General features: G+C 39.8%; 1 protein-coding gene across 2 annotated transcripts in view; it reads right to left on the bottom strand.

Moving 5' to 3' along the window:
- The window catches only part of PARD6G (par-6 family cell polarity regulator gamma), a 160488-nt gene that overhangs the window by 64153 nt on the left and 82109 nt on the right, over positions 1 to 14226 (bottom strand). The window contains exon 1 of one of the 2 annotated variants that reach the window (XM_056823529.1): positions 117 to 933. The exons of the other annotated variant lie outside the window; for it this stretch is intronic. Within the exon in view, the coding sequence (XP_056679507.1) occupies positions 117 to 231 (115 nt within the window). The 5' untranslated portion in view covers positions 232 to 933. Of the gene's footprint in view, positions 1 to 116; positions 934 to 14226 lie in introns of those variants that run through there. 2 annotated transcript variants of the gene reach the window in all.

The following is a 14226-nucleotide window of genomic DNA, read 5'->3' as shown; positions in this document are numbered from 1 at the left end:
TCCTAAGAACCAATACACAGTATTGATCCTAAGACAGAAGGTAGGAGTTTAAAAAAAAATACAAAGGAAATGTAAGATCATAAGATGAAAGGGTAGGAGGAAATTATAAGAAATACCTGTAGAGAAAAGAGTGAATATGGCCAGATGAATGGCAGACTGTCCTGACCTTGCTTTGCCCATACCTGACCCCACCCACTGTGAGTCTGGGGGATGCCATGCTGGGTATTTCATAACTCAAGGCAGAGTCATAGACACAGACAAGGCTGTCATCAGTGCAGCCTAGGGTGAGCCTTCCTCCCTTGCCATGTGACTTCACTAAAAAAAACCATTGCCATGCTTGAGTCATAGTCTTATCATAAGTTTAATCCCACCGGAGCCCAAGTATGAAACAGCAAGAACCAGAATCAGTACTCAGCAGATTTCTAGTTAGAAGAGAACAGATATAGTCACTGGCACTCAAGCAAATACGTGGAAAAATGTTCTGAACCAGTAGTCTCTCTCTTCCCACAGTTTTATCTAGCTCTTACTCTATTTCTTTGCAGAAAACCGCCCTGGGACACCATTGGGGCATGATAAAAATGGTGCTGATTTGGAAGAAGAATATTTGAAGCATCATCTGACTTAATTAAGTGAGCTTGGGTTTAACCCCTCTTGGCATCAGTTTGCTGATGTATAAAATGGGTAAAATGAATTCTGTGAGGCATAAAAGGTAAAGCAGGTAAAAAGTGTTTTTCAAGCCAAAAATCATAACAAACAGTTATTATCTCCCTTAAACATCAGATAAACTTCCAATTCCTTTTCCTCTATCCCTCTGCTAAATCAATGGTCAAGTCTTATCAGAGACTTGATAACTTGGGTAAAGTGCTTTGCAAATCTTAAAGCATTATGTATATGCAAGCTATTCTTATAATCTGTGCCCCTACCCTTAGTTCAGGGCAGCTAGGTGGTACAGTGGATGGAGCAGGGGCCCCCTAAGGCCATGTATCCACCTCCCCTCCCCCCATGGCACTTCCGGAAGGGGCACCTCTTTCATTGATGGTCAGTGAAAGGAACACTGTAGGTGGCAGCACTGCAAAGTGCAGCGTTGGTCAGGTACAGCACTACTTCCGGTGACCTGCGCAAAGGATTATGTGGCTGCACAATGGAAGAGGTCAGCATGGTGAGCTGCAGTCTGGGGGAGGGGATTCCACAATGTGAATACTGCTCTCCAGTTAGGGTTAGGGTTAGGTTTTTATGGTCTGACCCTCCAAAGGTCTGAGGGACAGTGAACTGGCCCCCTGTGTAAAAAGTTTGGAGACCCCTGGGATAGAGTGTCAGCCCTGGACACAAGAGGACCTGAGCTCAAATCTAGCTCTAAATGACTTATAAGTCATTTAACCTTGTTTGCCTTAGTTTTCTCATTTGTAAAATGAGCCAGAGAAGCAAATGGCAAACCACTCCAGTACTTCTGCCAAGAAAACTCCAAACAGGGTGATGGAAGAGTCAGACAGGATTAACAAGGACTAACCAACAACAAAACTCAATATTTCTCCTACTTTGACAATCTTTTCCAGATCCTACTCATAGTTGGACTGATGATCCATCCTTAGAGCATAGCTCTAATCACTTATTTTTTTTTTAAATCTTCATTGGTTCGCCATTATCTACTGAATAAAGTCCAAACTTCTTATGTTTGAATTCAAGGCCTTCTGTCACGTGGCCCCAACCTATCTTTTCAGCCCAATGTACTCTCACGACTGCTCCAAATATGTGCATGCTTTTTTTGGCCTCCATAGCTTTATTTACAATGTCAATGGGCATGATGGCCCCTACTCCTCCAAACACGGAATGTCCACCATTGAAATCATCTTACCTGTTCTTCAAGGAGAGCTCTAACTCTATCCCCTCCAGGAAGTCTTATATGACTCTTGAGCCAGAAAGGAGGCCTCTCTCTGTCTCAATGCTCAAGCAGCATTTATTTCCTTTAAATCTCTTATGTGGCTCTTAATAGAGGTAGCCCACCCACTTTTCACATTGCTGTTTCAATATATTGAGGGTTGGTATAAGAAATTAAATGTTTTTTGGGGGGGGTTTGCAGACATTGCAGGGTGTCATGCAATGTCCAGCAGACATCATAGAAAGAGTTTAGAAACCCCCAAAATATGTTTTATGTAGAACAACTATAATAAATAATAATATACATATAAAAATGAATAATAAAAAAATAAAATGTTTTATCTTTTAATACCATAAATGCACACAATATTTTTAAAAGCTAAGGAAAGTAAAAAGTTAAAATTTGCAAAAAAGATCATAAAAGCTGTTATAAGGAAGAGAGAAGTTTTAGGTTTACAGAACATAGTGGCATGAGACCAGTAGAAGAGTAACAAAGCTAGTTGATACACAAAGACTAGAAGTATAGAGATATCTTAACAATGATCTACAAATAGTCTATGACCAAATACTTAGCCCAAATTTTACAATAAAGTACTGTAAACTCATAAAGGAAAAGAAAAAATTCAGACTACTTCTCTGGTACAAAGGCAGGCCCAAAAAATTGTATACGGATTTTCCAGATTGCAAGGGGTAGGGGGGAAGGGATACCTGTATATTCTACATTTTGTATTGAATACACACACATACATAAAGTTCGTTATAAAGATAGGACCATTGGGAGCATTCTCCACCCTCACCTTCCCAAGTTATTAGATAAGGTGACTCATAATCACAGTATTTTTATAATCTGAACAGCCTGATCCCTCTGTGAATGAGTTTGTGACAGAAGAGCATGCAAAATAAATGACAGTCATAATTAAATACACATACCACCATTAAAAGTCAAGGGAGGAGAATAAGCATTTATTAGGCACCGACTGTGCCAGGCACTGTACTATGACCTTTACAAATATTACCTCATTTGATCCTCACAATAATTCCTGTGAAGTAGGTGCTATTATGATTCCATTTTACAGTTGAGGAAATAGTGGCAGACAGTGGTTAAATGAGTTGCCTAGGGTTACATAGCTATTAAGTATCTGAGGCTAGATTTAACTGATTCTAGACCCAGCACTCTATCCAACTAGTTGTGGCCACAAACCATTTGTGACTTTGTCTACTGATACTAAAAAAGTTGACTAGTTCTTTAGAAAGGATGACTACTTCTCATTCCCCTTCCCCATTCCTTCAAATGAGCATTGCCTAAAAGAATTGGAAATTAAAGGGATGTCCCTCAATTGGGGAATGGCTGAACAAAATGTGGTATATGATGATGACAGAATACTATTGTGCCATAAGGAATGATGACCAGGATGATTTCAGAGAGAGCTGGAAAGACTTACGTGAACTGATGCAGAGTGAAATAAGCAGAACCAGGAGAACATTATTCACAGTAACGGCAATATTGTGGAATGATCAAATGTGATAAATTTTGCTACCGACAGCAATATAATGATCAGGACAATTCTGAGGGACTTAAAAAGAATGCTCTCCACCTCCAGAGAAAGAACTGTTGGAGTAGAAATGCAGATGAAAACATATGACTTATCACCTGTTTATTTGGGTATATATTTGGGGGTTTTGGCTCTATAAGATTATTCATTTACAAAAATGAATACTATAGAAATATGTTTTGCATGATGATACAAGTATAACCCAGATTGAATTGCTTGTCAGCTCTGGGAGGAGGGAGGGAAAAAAGGAAGGAGACAACATGAAACTTTGGAAAACTTGTGGAAATTCATTATTAAAATAAAACAGACATTCTTAAAAATGAGCATTTCTCCTAGTCACCACCTAAAAAGAAACCCAAGAATATCACCAAATGGTACAAGGGATTTGGCCACATCCCTCATTCCCCCAATCACCCTTAGGTCAAGAACCTGTTCCAACTTTTATCTTTATCTCTGGACTATGAATCACAAGGAACTCCTTTGTAGAGGTTGAAAGAAGCCAGTAATTTGTTTCTGCAAGCATTCCTTTGGGTTTTAAAAGACCTTCCATTCTCAAGGCCATTGGAGATGGTTTTCTCAAGGTCATCCTTGACAACTCATATGGGGAAGAAGGCAGGAACTCTGGGGAGAGGGAAGGATGTTCAGGATGTACTAAATATCTGTGGGAAGGTGGAATCTCCCAAGTGAGAATCCTTGTCTTCACAAGCCAGAGTAAATGAGGTAAGTGGCCTAACATTCAAACAGCCAAGTGCAAATCATTCCTCTCCTTCAAGAAATGGTTCTTCTGAAATGATTTGCAGATTCTTAGCCTGTAATTCATATTTACGGCTTTCTCAAGTAGTTCTTTGTGTTTGCAACCAAAGAATTAAAAACATTTCCCCCCTGCCCCCAATCCAAGAAGCAATTCTAATCCATCACAAAAGGAAGACAGCAACACTAAATCACAGACAGCCTGGGACTCTAGTTCTGACTCCTCTAGGTGCTTGTCAATTCCAGTTACTTCTTTGGTCTACCCACCAAGCCACCTTCTCTTTCTGTCTACCTTATGCACAAATCATGGCTAATAATACCCTAACCCCCAATTCCTGCCTTTTAGCATTCTAGCCTGATAGGTATTAAACTGTGTGATGAGCCAATTGCTTCAAAATTTCCACTTGGGAAGTTGGATTCTTTTCCCTGAATTTATTCTACTTCACGACACTCCTCCCCTAAGGCAAATGGTAACTGTTTATCATATCAGAACCTGGGGTGGGGGTGTAGAGAAAGCACCTGGCAATGTCCCCATTATGACTCTGCCTTCTGATCTGGCAACTGTGGTAGCTAAAGCTACTGGGGCTAGACATCAAAAAATTTGTTGGGAGTTTTCCATCTCTAGACCTTTGTCTTCGACTCCAACTTCTCTTAGTCTTGTCTTAGACTTGGAATGTACTTTCAATCATCTTCCCCTCTAAAAATCCCAAGTTTCTTTAAGATTCAGTTCAAGGACCATTTTTTTTACTAGATGCCTTTCCTGATTCCCCACTTTTAGTGTCTTTTCCTTCAAATTATTTTGGAGGGGATGTGCTAAAGTCATCTCTCACTAGCTAAATGTTCCAATTTCAATGTGAGTGTTTGTAGCTCAGAAAAGCTACAAATCACAGCTTGATTTATTGTTTTGCTGATGGTCTAGACTTAAGAAAATGATGGACAAAATATTAATGATTCAAATTAAACTTCCATGTGTATATATAGATATAAGCTTGTTGTTAAGCATTTGCCTGCACAGCTCTGCATTTTATTTTATTTTTAGAGGAAGAAGTTGAGGTTGGTCCAGAAAATCAATAGTGTGCACAAATCACCCAGCCAACTATGAACTAGCTACCTTCAAATATTTACCATTAGCACCTATATATAATTTTGTATGCTACAAGGTCCAAATAGGAAAAGATCTGTTTTTCTTCTTCTCTTAGACTACCTCACTTATGTTCATGCCATGCATGTTTTACATCTAAGAGTCAAGAACTGTAACAAAGATCAGGCAGCTAGTGCCTGGATTTATTGGATTCTGTTTTTATGGACACCACATCTGACAGTCCTGTATTTTAATGAACCCCTCAAAGACAGGAACTATTTCACTTCTAGACTTTGTATACCCTGTACCTAACACAGTGAAAGGTATAAAGTAGGTGAATAATTATTGGTTAATTGATTGAAAGACTCCCTTTTCTGGGACTTTAAGATTTGTAACATTTAAAGACATTTTATTAAAACACACACACACACACACACACACACACACCAACAACAACTCCTCCCCCCACCCCCTTACCCTCTGTATTTGTATCTATTCTAAGAAAGAAGAACAGGGGGCAACTGGGTGGCTCAGTGGATTGAGAGCCAGGCCTAAAGATGGAAGGTCCTAGGTCCAAATCTGGCCTCAGACACTTCTCAGCTATGTGACCCTGGGCAAGTCACTTGACCCTCATTGCCTAGCCCTTACCACTCTTCTGTGTTGGAGCCAATATACAGTATTGACTCCAAGATGGAAGGTAAGGGAGAAAGAGAGACACAGAGAGAGGCAATTTCAGTTAAGTAACTTGCCCAGGGTTCACACTGCTAGGAAGTGTCTAAAGCCAGATTTGAACCCAGGTCCTTCCCACTCCAGATTTGGTGCTCTATCCACTGTGCCCAGTAGCTGCCCTGCAACTTATATTTTCTATGGGATCTATATTGGCCTTTAATTTGAACCATGACTTGATCAATCTGAGGTCTTGAAAATGACTGTTTTTTTGTTCAGGATTGTTCAAGAACTATATTTTCATGGATACAGACAACTTTTCAATGAGTCCTGAGTCCTCCCCACTGCAGGCTCGATGCTCTATCCCCTGTGTCACCCAGGTGTCCTCCTATTGTATTGATTTGTTTATTTTGACAAAAATTATCTGGTTTTAATTACAAACATTACATCATAACCATGACAAAATGGGCCATTGTATAGAGCCTGTGGAATTCCTTTTTTCCAGACTCTGTTCTCCTCTGCGTGGCACCCAGCCTTTGACAATGAATCCTGCTCAGCCGAGCTCTGACAAGGTTGCCATTACCTTCCAATAAAGACATGTTGGGATGGGGACAGGAGGTGTGAGAATTACAGGGTTAGCAGATTAAAGGGCGACAATTAGAGAGGTTCTCTAATAAAGTTAATCCTGACGTTAAATTTTGCCTTTTCATTTTCAATCCAAGGCAGAAGGAAAGAAAGACAAAACAAACCTGTTAATTACTGTTAGTTTTAATGATACTCCATATACGCATGGAGCCTTTCTTCTTCCAAGCTCCCAGTAATTTGCAAACATTATCTCATTACCCCTAATAACACCTTTTTTCAGGTAGGCAATTGACAAAATTATCTCCATTTGCAGATGGAAGACAATGTAATACAGAGAAGTCAGAAGGATATAGGTACAAATTTAATACAATGTGTGCACTCTTGATCTGATAACCACTAAGATGGTCTTCTCCCATTGTATTTGGATATATATGCCCTGTACCTAGGGTGGAAAAACTGGGGCTTTGTCCCAGGGAGCTTCATTCAGGAGATGTAGGTCCTTCCCTGTGGTTGTCTCTTGCTTCTTGGTCTTTTGTTGGCCCCACACACCAGAGGATCCCATTTATCTCCTGGCAGCTGCTTTATTCCCCTCCTCTACCATATCTTTTACTTGCCACCCCTGGGAGTTAGGGGTTGTTAGCTATACTGCAGAGATTGGAGCCTCCTCTTCCTCTTCCCTACTCCTCTGAAGCCAGGGCACTGGTCCTCTGGGCACACACCTCACCTCTCCAAACTGAATTTGCCCTAAACCAGGTCATAAACACTTTGATCTTGATCCTCGAATCACTTGACCATGGCTTTTGGGCTGGAAGAGACCTCAGAGTCCAACCCACCTTATTTTGCTTATGAGAAAAATTGAGGTTTGGATTAGACCTGCCCAATATTATCTATTCAGTAAGTAGTGAAAGCCAGAATTTCAATTCAGGTCCTCTAAAGCCAAACAAATATTCTGTTATATAATGGGCTGCCTTCATGGCTCTAGTCCCTATATTATATATAAGAGTGGAGCAAATGCAGTTTGACTTAGTAGGTTTGTTCTGCCACTGATCTCATAGCACCATTGGTACTTAATTCTATGCAGGTGGACAAGATTTGGAGACATTTCATAATAACTAATAGCTGGTATGCTTTCGGATACAGGATTAGTTAGGTGGTGAAGTAGATAGAATAATGGGCCTGGAGTGAGTTCTTCCTGAGTTCAAATCTAGCTTCAGACATTTCTTAGCTGTGTGACCCTGGACAAGTTACTTTACCCTTTTTGCCTCAGTTTCCTCATCTGTAAAATGAACTGGAGAAGGAAATGGCAAACCACTCCAGTGTCTTTGCCAAGAAAATTCTAAATGGGGTCATGAAGAGTCCATTGGATGTGGCTGAAAAATAACTGAACGATAACTACATGAAACTGAAATAAGGCTAATTTGATATAAGAAAATTAATTCAGTAATCAAAGCAAAAAAATTAAGATCAGATTACAATTGGCCATAGCAAGAGTGGGAAAATTACAAAGCTGGAGAGGAATAAAAAAATGCAAAAGAAAAAGCTGTTGGATTCAACTGGAATTTTTCTTTTGTCTCTTTCTCCCTGTTTAAATGTAGTAGCGTGATTGCTTGTCTGTTTAAGGGAGGGTGGTGAAAGTAAAGGTATCTAGAAAGACATTAAATAGAAACAGTCTGCAGTTAAGTTCCAAACCTGAATAGAAAATTATTGAACATATGCTCACAAATTTAGGTTACAGGTCATTTTCCAGATTAGAGTACCTAAAAGTTAGAAGCTCTGATGTTTGGCCTTACTCAAAAGAAATAATAAAAATGATAACAACATTTACATAGTACTAATTACCAAGCACTGTGTTAATAAGTACTTTGGAATTATTATTTCATCTGATCTTTGCAACAAGGCAGGCAGGAGGGGAATGCTATTATTATTCCCATTTTAGAGAGGAGGAAACTGAGGCAAATAGGGAGGTAACTTGCTCAGAGTCACATAGCTATTAAGTATTTGTGGATTAATTTGAACTCATCTTCCTGATTTCAGGCCATCCATGGCAACATTTAGCTTATTTCTGGATCAATATTAGAGAACCATATTGTGTGACATGAAGTTTCTGTCATCAACATCAAAATTCTTATACTAGGAATAAGTTTACTGATTGAGAAGAGAAAAATTAACTTGATTTTATATAAAGTGATTAAAATATCATTCTGGAATACATATATTTTTCATATTGAATATTTAAGAAGGCAAAATATACTCGCATCATAATTTCCACATTTCCACATAATTTCCACACTCTAATCACATTCTGAGAAACACCACAGTCTAAGGTTTGAGGCTGGAAGAGACCTTATTTTGCTTAGTAACAAGAACTAGAATTTGAACTCGGGTCCTCCAATGCCAAACAAGTATTCATACTGTTGTACCATGTTGCTTCCCTGGCATATAAAAGTGGAGCAAATGTAGTTCATTTGGCTTAGAAGGTCTCTTCTGTCACCTATACTCCCAATTTCATAGCACCATAGGTACTTAATTCTATGCAAGTGGGCAAGAGTTGGAAATATTTCATAATAACCATCCTAAAGAAATTTGCCAGGCAGAGGGATGTAAAGGACAAACATCTAGACTCGTTGGCAGAAAGTTGGATTTGAATCTTGACTCTTATATTTGCCATGTGTCCATGGACAAATTTAACCCCGTCTGAGCCTCAGGTCCTTTATCTGAAAAAAGAAACTAGTAATACATACATTGTTGTGAATTTGTTTCAGTTGTATCCGGTTGCACTTGTCAGGTTCAATTAACTTTTTATGACCCTGTTTGTGATTTTCCTGGCAAAGATACTTGTGTGGTTTGCCTTTTCCTTCTCTGGATCATTTTAAAGTAAAAAAAAATATATAATTTTTTGAAAAAACTTCATTTTAGTAATGTCAGAGGCCAGATTTGAACATAGGATGAGGAGTCTTCCTGATTCCAGAGCGGGCACTCTATGCCAGCTCATTGTCCCCAATAATACATATAATGCATGTCTAACAAGGATGCTGTGCATTTAAAATGATATAGTGTAAGCATTTTTTTCCTACTCTGAAGTGTTATAAGAGGGTGTCCCAAAAGCCTATTAAAGCATTAAAAGATTTTTGGGACACACTGTATATTGATTGTTCTCATTTCCAGACTGTATTTAATAAAGTTCACATATCCCCAAAGGGACAAGTTGCTATTCTACTATTGTTCTTTCACGCTTAATGTTCATGGGTTCCCATATACAAGCGTACAAAATGACTACTTTCTGTAACTGAATCTTGAGTATGGTCCCTGAAAGCAGAGAAGATAATGGAGCTAATAGAGATTTCATCCTGTTCACATGTGGTTTTGATTTCTTCACTTGGGTCTCTATATTTGGGAGTTTTTAGTTTGTGTAATTTGGAACTATTATGTATTCAGTATGGCAGCATCTATTTGAAAAGTTTCTCCAGTTTTTGTGGGTCAATGTGATGTTTAGGCAAATATAGGTGGGCGATAGAGATGATGATATAAGTTCCAATTTTGAGATTTATATTGCAGGAAGAAGATTTGCTATGTGTTAGTTTATTGAAGGACAGTGAACTCCCGGTACATATTTTTGGCTACTTGATTGTGCCTTTCCAGGTAACATTTGTAAGTGCTAACATTTTTGCAACTCTTTTATTGCACTGTCTACTTTTCTTTCTCTTTTTTATATCCTCATGGATCAATAGGAATCTGAGGCATGCAGAGATGAAGCGACTTGCCCAAGGTTATACAGTTTTAAGTATCTGAGGCAAGATTTAAATTCAGGTCTTTAAAAACATTTTTTTTTAATTTTTTAAAATATTTTTTCATGTTTACATGATACATTTTCTTTCCCTCCCCCCTCCTAGAGTTGACAGGCAATTCCACTGGGTCATACAAATGTTATCACTTGATGCCTATCTCCATATTATTTATTTTTGCAATAGAGCAATCTTTAAATCCAGGTCTTCTTAACTCCAGGTCTAGCACTCTGTTTTGTTACCTTCCTGCTTTAGTTATTATTTGGAACTGATAAATAGAAACAAGCAAGACATAGTTTTAGATATCCTTTTTTTGGGGTCAAATGATGCCTTCTCTGGTTTGGAGAGGGGAAGGGGAAAAGGGAGATATCTGGGAATTTTAATATATCAAATAAACTTAAATACACACAAAAATAATTACTGTAGCACCAAAAAAAGGAAGGAGAAGTATTATTATAATTTCTTGCTGAGTGAAATGAATATTTATATTATTTCTCTAACTTTTGGGGGGTAGGGGAAGCAAGTTTTTATATTTATATTTAGTCCCTTTAAAATATACCTTTTTGTTTTCTGAATTACAGAAAAGGGCTCTTTTTAGATATGTTTCTGCCTCCCAACCTTTGGAGGTGTTAGCTGGTTATATGTCATGCATAACTCATGAGTAACTCACCTCCATCAGTAAACAAATTTAAAACCTACCAGTGTTATTCGCCCTGCTGACATAAATAAATGCCTTTGATTATATAGACAGTAGGATTAAACAAGTCAGCCCCTCAACAAAAAGTTATTAGATAACTACAGAGAAGCCTTGGGGAGAATTTTATGTCTAATCTATTAAGAAATGACTTCAAAATTATTTTGAATGAAAGCAATGATGATAAAAGACTATTCACCTTTTAAATGGAGTTAAAAGTTAACTGTATGTGCCTGGGGCTTGATTACTCTTAAGAATTCCTTGCACTTGATTGATATAATCTATATCAAATTGTTTGCTATTTCAGAGAGGAGGTTATAGAGGGAGGGAAGGAGAAAATTTGAGAAACAAATATTGGAAATTGTTTTTGTGCGTAATTTTGGAGAAAAAAAGAAAATCCTTTGCTCTGAAATATATTAAAAAGTTTCCTAATGCACTTAAAGTGATCTTCTGTCTTAAAACAAAAGCCAATGAATATTCTCTCCAGCCTAGAATGTGCTATACTCACATTTACAAATGCATAAAAGGTTGAGATAGGTTTCTTTCAAATAAATACACAAGATAATAAGTTCATAAGAAGTTGCTAGTTCAGTGATGGTTAACCTTTTAGAGGAGTGTCAGGCCCTAACCCCACTCACCCCCCCAAGACAGAGTGCCATTCTCCCCCTCCTCCCCAGGTGACAGGCCTGTCTAGCTCCCCCCTTACCACCACAGGGGAGGGAGGAATCCCTCTCATTGGCTGCTGGGCAGAGGAGGGGTGGGTGAAGTGAGGAATGTCCTCAGTGAGTGTAGAGAGGGGGAAGGGAGTGGCCTAAGCACTCTGCTCCCCTCTAGCTCTGCCACCTGTGAGCCATCCATCTCATCCCCTGTGTGCTCCCATTGGGCTGCTGGGCAGAGGAGCAGGGAATGTGAAAAAATGTCATCAGGCACACGGTGGATAGGGGGAAGGGAGCAGCTCCACCTAGAGTCACTCTGCCTTTCTAGTAATGCACTCTCAGGGTATGGAGGAGAGGGTGGCATGGGTGCCCACAGAGAGCCCTCTGCATGCCGTCTTTGGTACCCATGCCATAAGTTCACTTTCATTGTGCTAGTCATTCATTCCTACTCAGTTTTCTGGGATCCCAAATCTGGATAGTGAAAAAAAAGCAGGGAAGTCCTCTCATTCTCTAAAAGCTGTAAGTAGTCCTCAAAGAGATAGGACACATGGGGACAGCAGAGACAGAAATGGGGGAAAGAGATGGGGGAAGGAAGAAAAAGGAAAGAGAGAGGGGGAGGGGAAAGAGAGAGAGAGAGAGAGAGAGAGAGAGAGAGAGAGAGATAGAGAGACAGAGAGACAGAGAGACAGAGAGAGAGAATGAATGAGAACAGAACAGAACCTAGGCCAGGCACATTCTCCAATCTTTCCCAAATCTTTTGACTCACAGAATTACTTAGAAAGAAGTGGAAGAAAGAATAGATGTGTCTGCTATTCTGGGTCTTGGTGAGCTCCTCCTCACCAGCTGGGGACAGGTTCTCTGACAAATACTACACCATTAAGACCCTCCTCCCCACTATGCATGCCTTTGGAGGTCTCTACCCTGATGCTCAGGCCACCCTTTGACCTTGGTGACAAAACTTGGTTCACAAATCTAGTCCCGGAGGCCCAGCAGCATCACAGGAGCTGGCTGGACCCAGGGCTGGCACATCCATTTCCTCATGATGTAAACTGCCTGAAATTCAATGTGAAAGGGCCATGTGGGTCTCCCCCAATCTCCAACCCCAAGCACACTAACCAGGAGGGACTGGCTACTAGGAAGAGATGTGTTTATCCAGAATAGACTTAATAAAACTTCCCAGTCAATTGGCACAAACAAGTTGCCTCTCATTAGCTAACAATTCCTCCATGTGTCCCTCCCTGCACTCTACCTCTGGAAAGGCAAAACCAAACCACTGAAAAAATGTCCCTCTGTGACGAGTCTGCCTAAATGTCAATCCTCCAGGAGCAGCTGAATGACATCCACCTCAGGTGATGAAGGTGACAGAGGGCCAAATTCAAAAAGACTGGCCTAACAGAGAAGCCACTCCCCTCCATTCTTGCTCTCTTGCCCCCAGCTCTTAGTCACCAAGCCTGAAATATTCTCTCTCCCAACCTCAGATTCTTGTAATCACTTTGCTTTAAGGCTCAAGTCCCATGTTCTCCAGGACACTTTCAGTCCCCTCAATGCTTTCCTCCTTCCCATCCAATGCCATCCCTTGTAAGGTTACCTTCCCCCTATTTTCTGTGTTTTTGTTCTCCGTACTGAATGATCCAGGATGTCTCACCAATTAGAATATGAGCTCCTGGAAAGCAGGAGCTGTGTTTGCTTTTGCTTTTTATCCCTAATACAGTCCCAGGTATGCAGTAAAGTGTGGGAATAATGTTTGTTGATTGATTGATCGATGATTCAGACTACTTGTTCCAGATTCAGTAATAACTGAAATACTCTGTAATTTTGAGTCACTTGATAGAGTCCAAGTGACTACTGATGATGGGAGTGTAAATAAAATGTTTCAAGGATAATTATTTAACACCCTCTCTCCCTTCTGCCTCTTACCAACATTGGGGTGAGAAGAGTACACCTCACTTGTGCAACAGGAATTGCAATGCAAACTTAACAAATCACTCAGGGCAACCAGCAGAGCAGTGATTTGGGAGCTGACTACCTGGGGTTTCCCCACAGCAAGGAAGCCTCAGAAATGAAATATTCTTTTGGAATCCAGGAAGCAACAACAGTTCCAGATACATTTGCAGTTCCCAAGACACCTCCCCAGCCCCTGGCATACTCTGAAGGTTTCAAACCAGAAAATGACCACCTCCCCCAGCTTTTTATTCCACAACAATGGTACTTCTTAATTATGGTGTCTATAACCCTCTCTACTACACTAATCTATTTTACAAGAGTTTTAAAGATTCTCTGGTTTTAGGCCAAGAAGTTGATTGACCCCGGTGTCATTCCCCCATGAGAGATAAACACATTTATTTTGCAATACTATCCAAAGCTAAAAAATACTTCTCAAGATATAAATAACAACTAAAGAGACCATTCAATAATACCTCCTCCTCTCCCCATAAAGTCCAAGTGACTCCCCCATTGGCCTTGCCCCCAAGAGGCCCCCAAAAAGTAGAGTTGTAGAGAGAGAGCCCCCATCCCAATTTAGCTCCAACAACTTGGTTATTGGGACCCAGCCTGGATTTACATGACAAGACTATGATCACCTAGG

This window comes from Monodelphis domestica, chromosome 3 (assembly GCF_027887165.1).
Source record: "Monodelphis domestica isolate mMonDom1 chromosome 3, mMonDom1.pri, whole genome shotgun sequence".
Classification (NCBI taxonomy): domain Eukaryota; kingdom Metazoa; phylum Chordata; class Mammalia; order Didelphimorphia; family Didelphidae; genus Monodelphis; species Monodelphis domestica.
The sequence above is the reverse complement of the archived record's forward strand: the minus strand, read 5'-3'. Positions and strand labels throughout refer to the sequence as shown.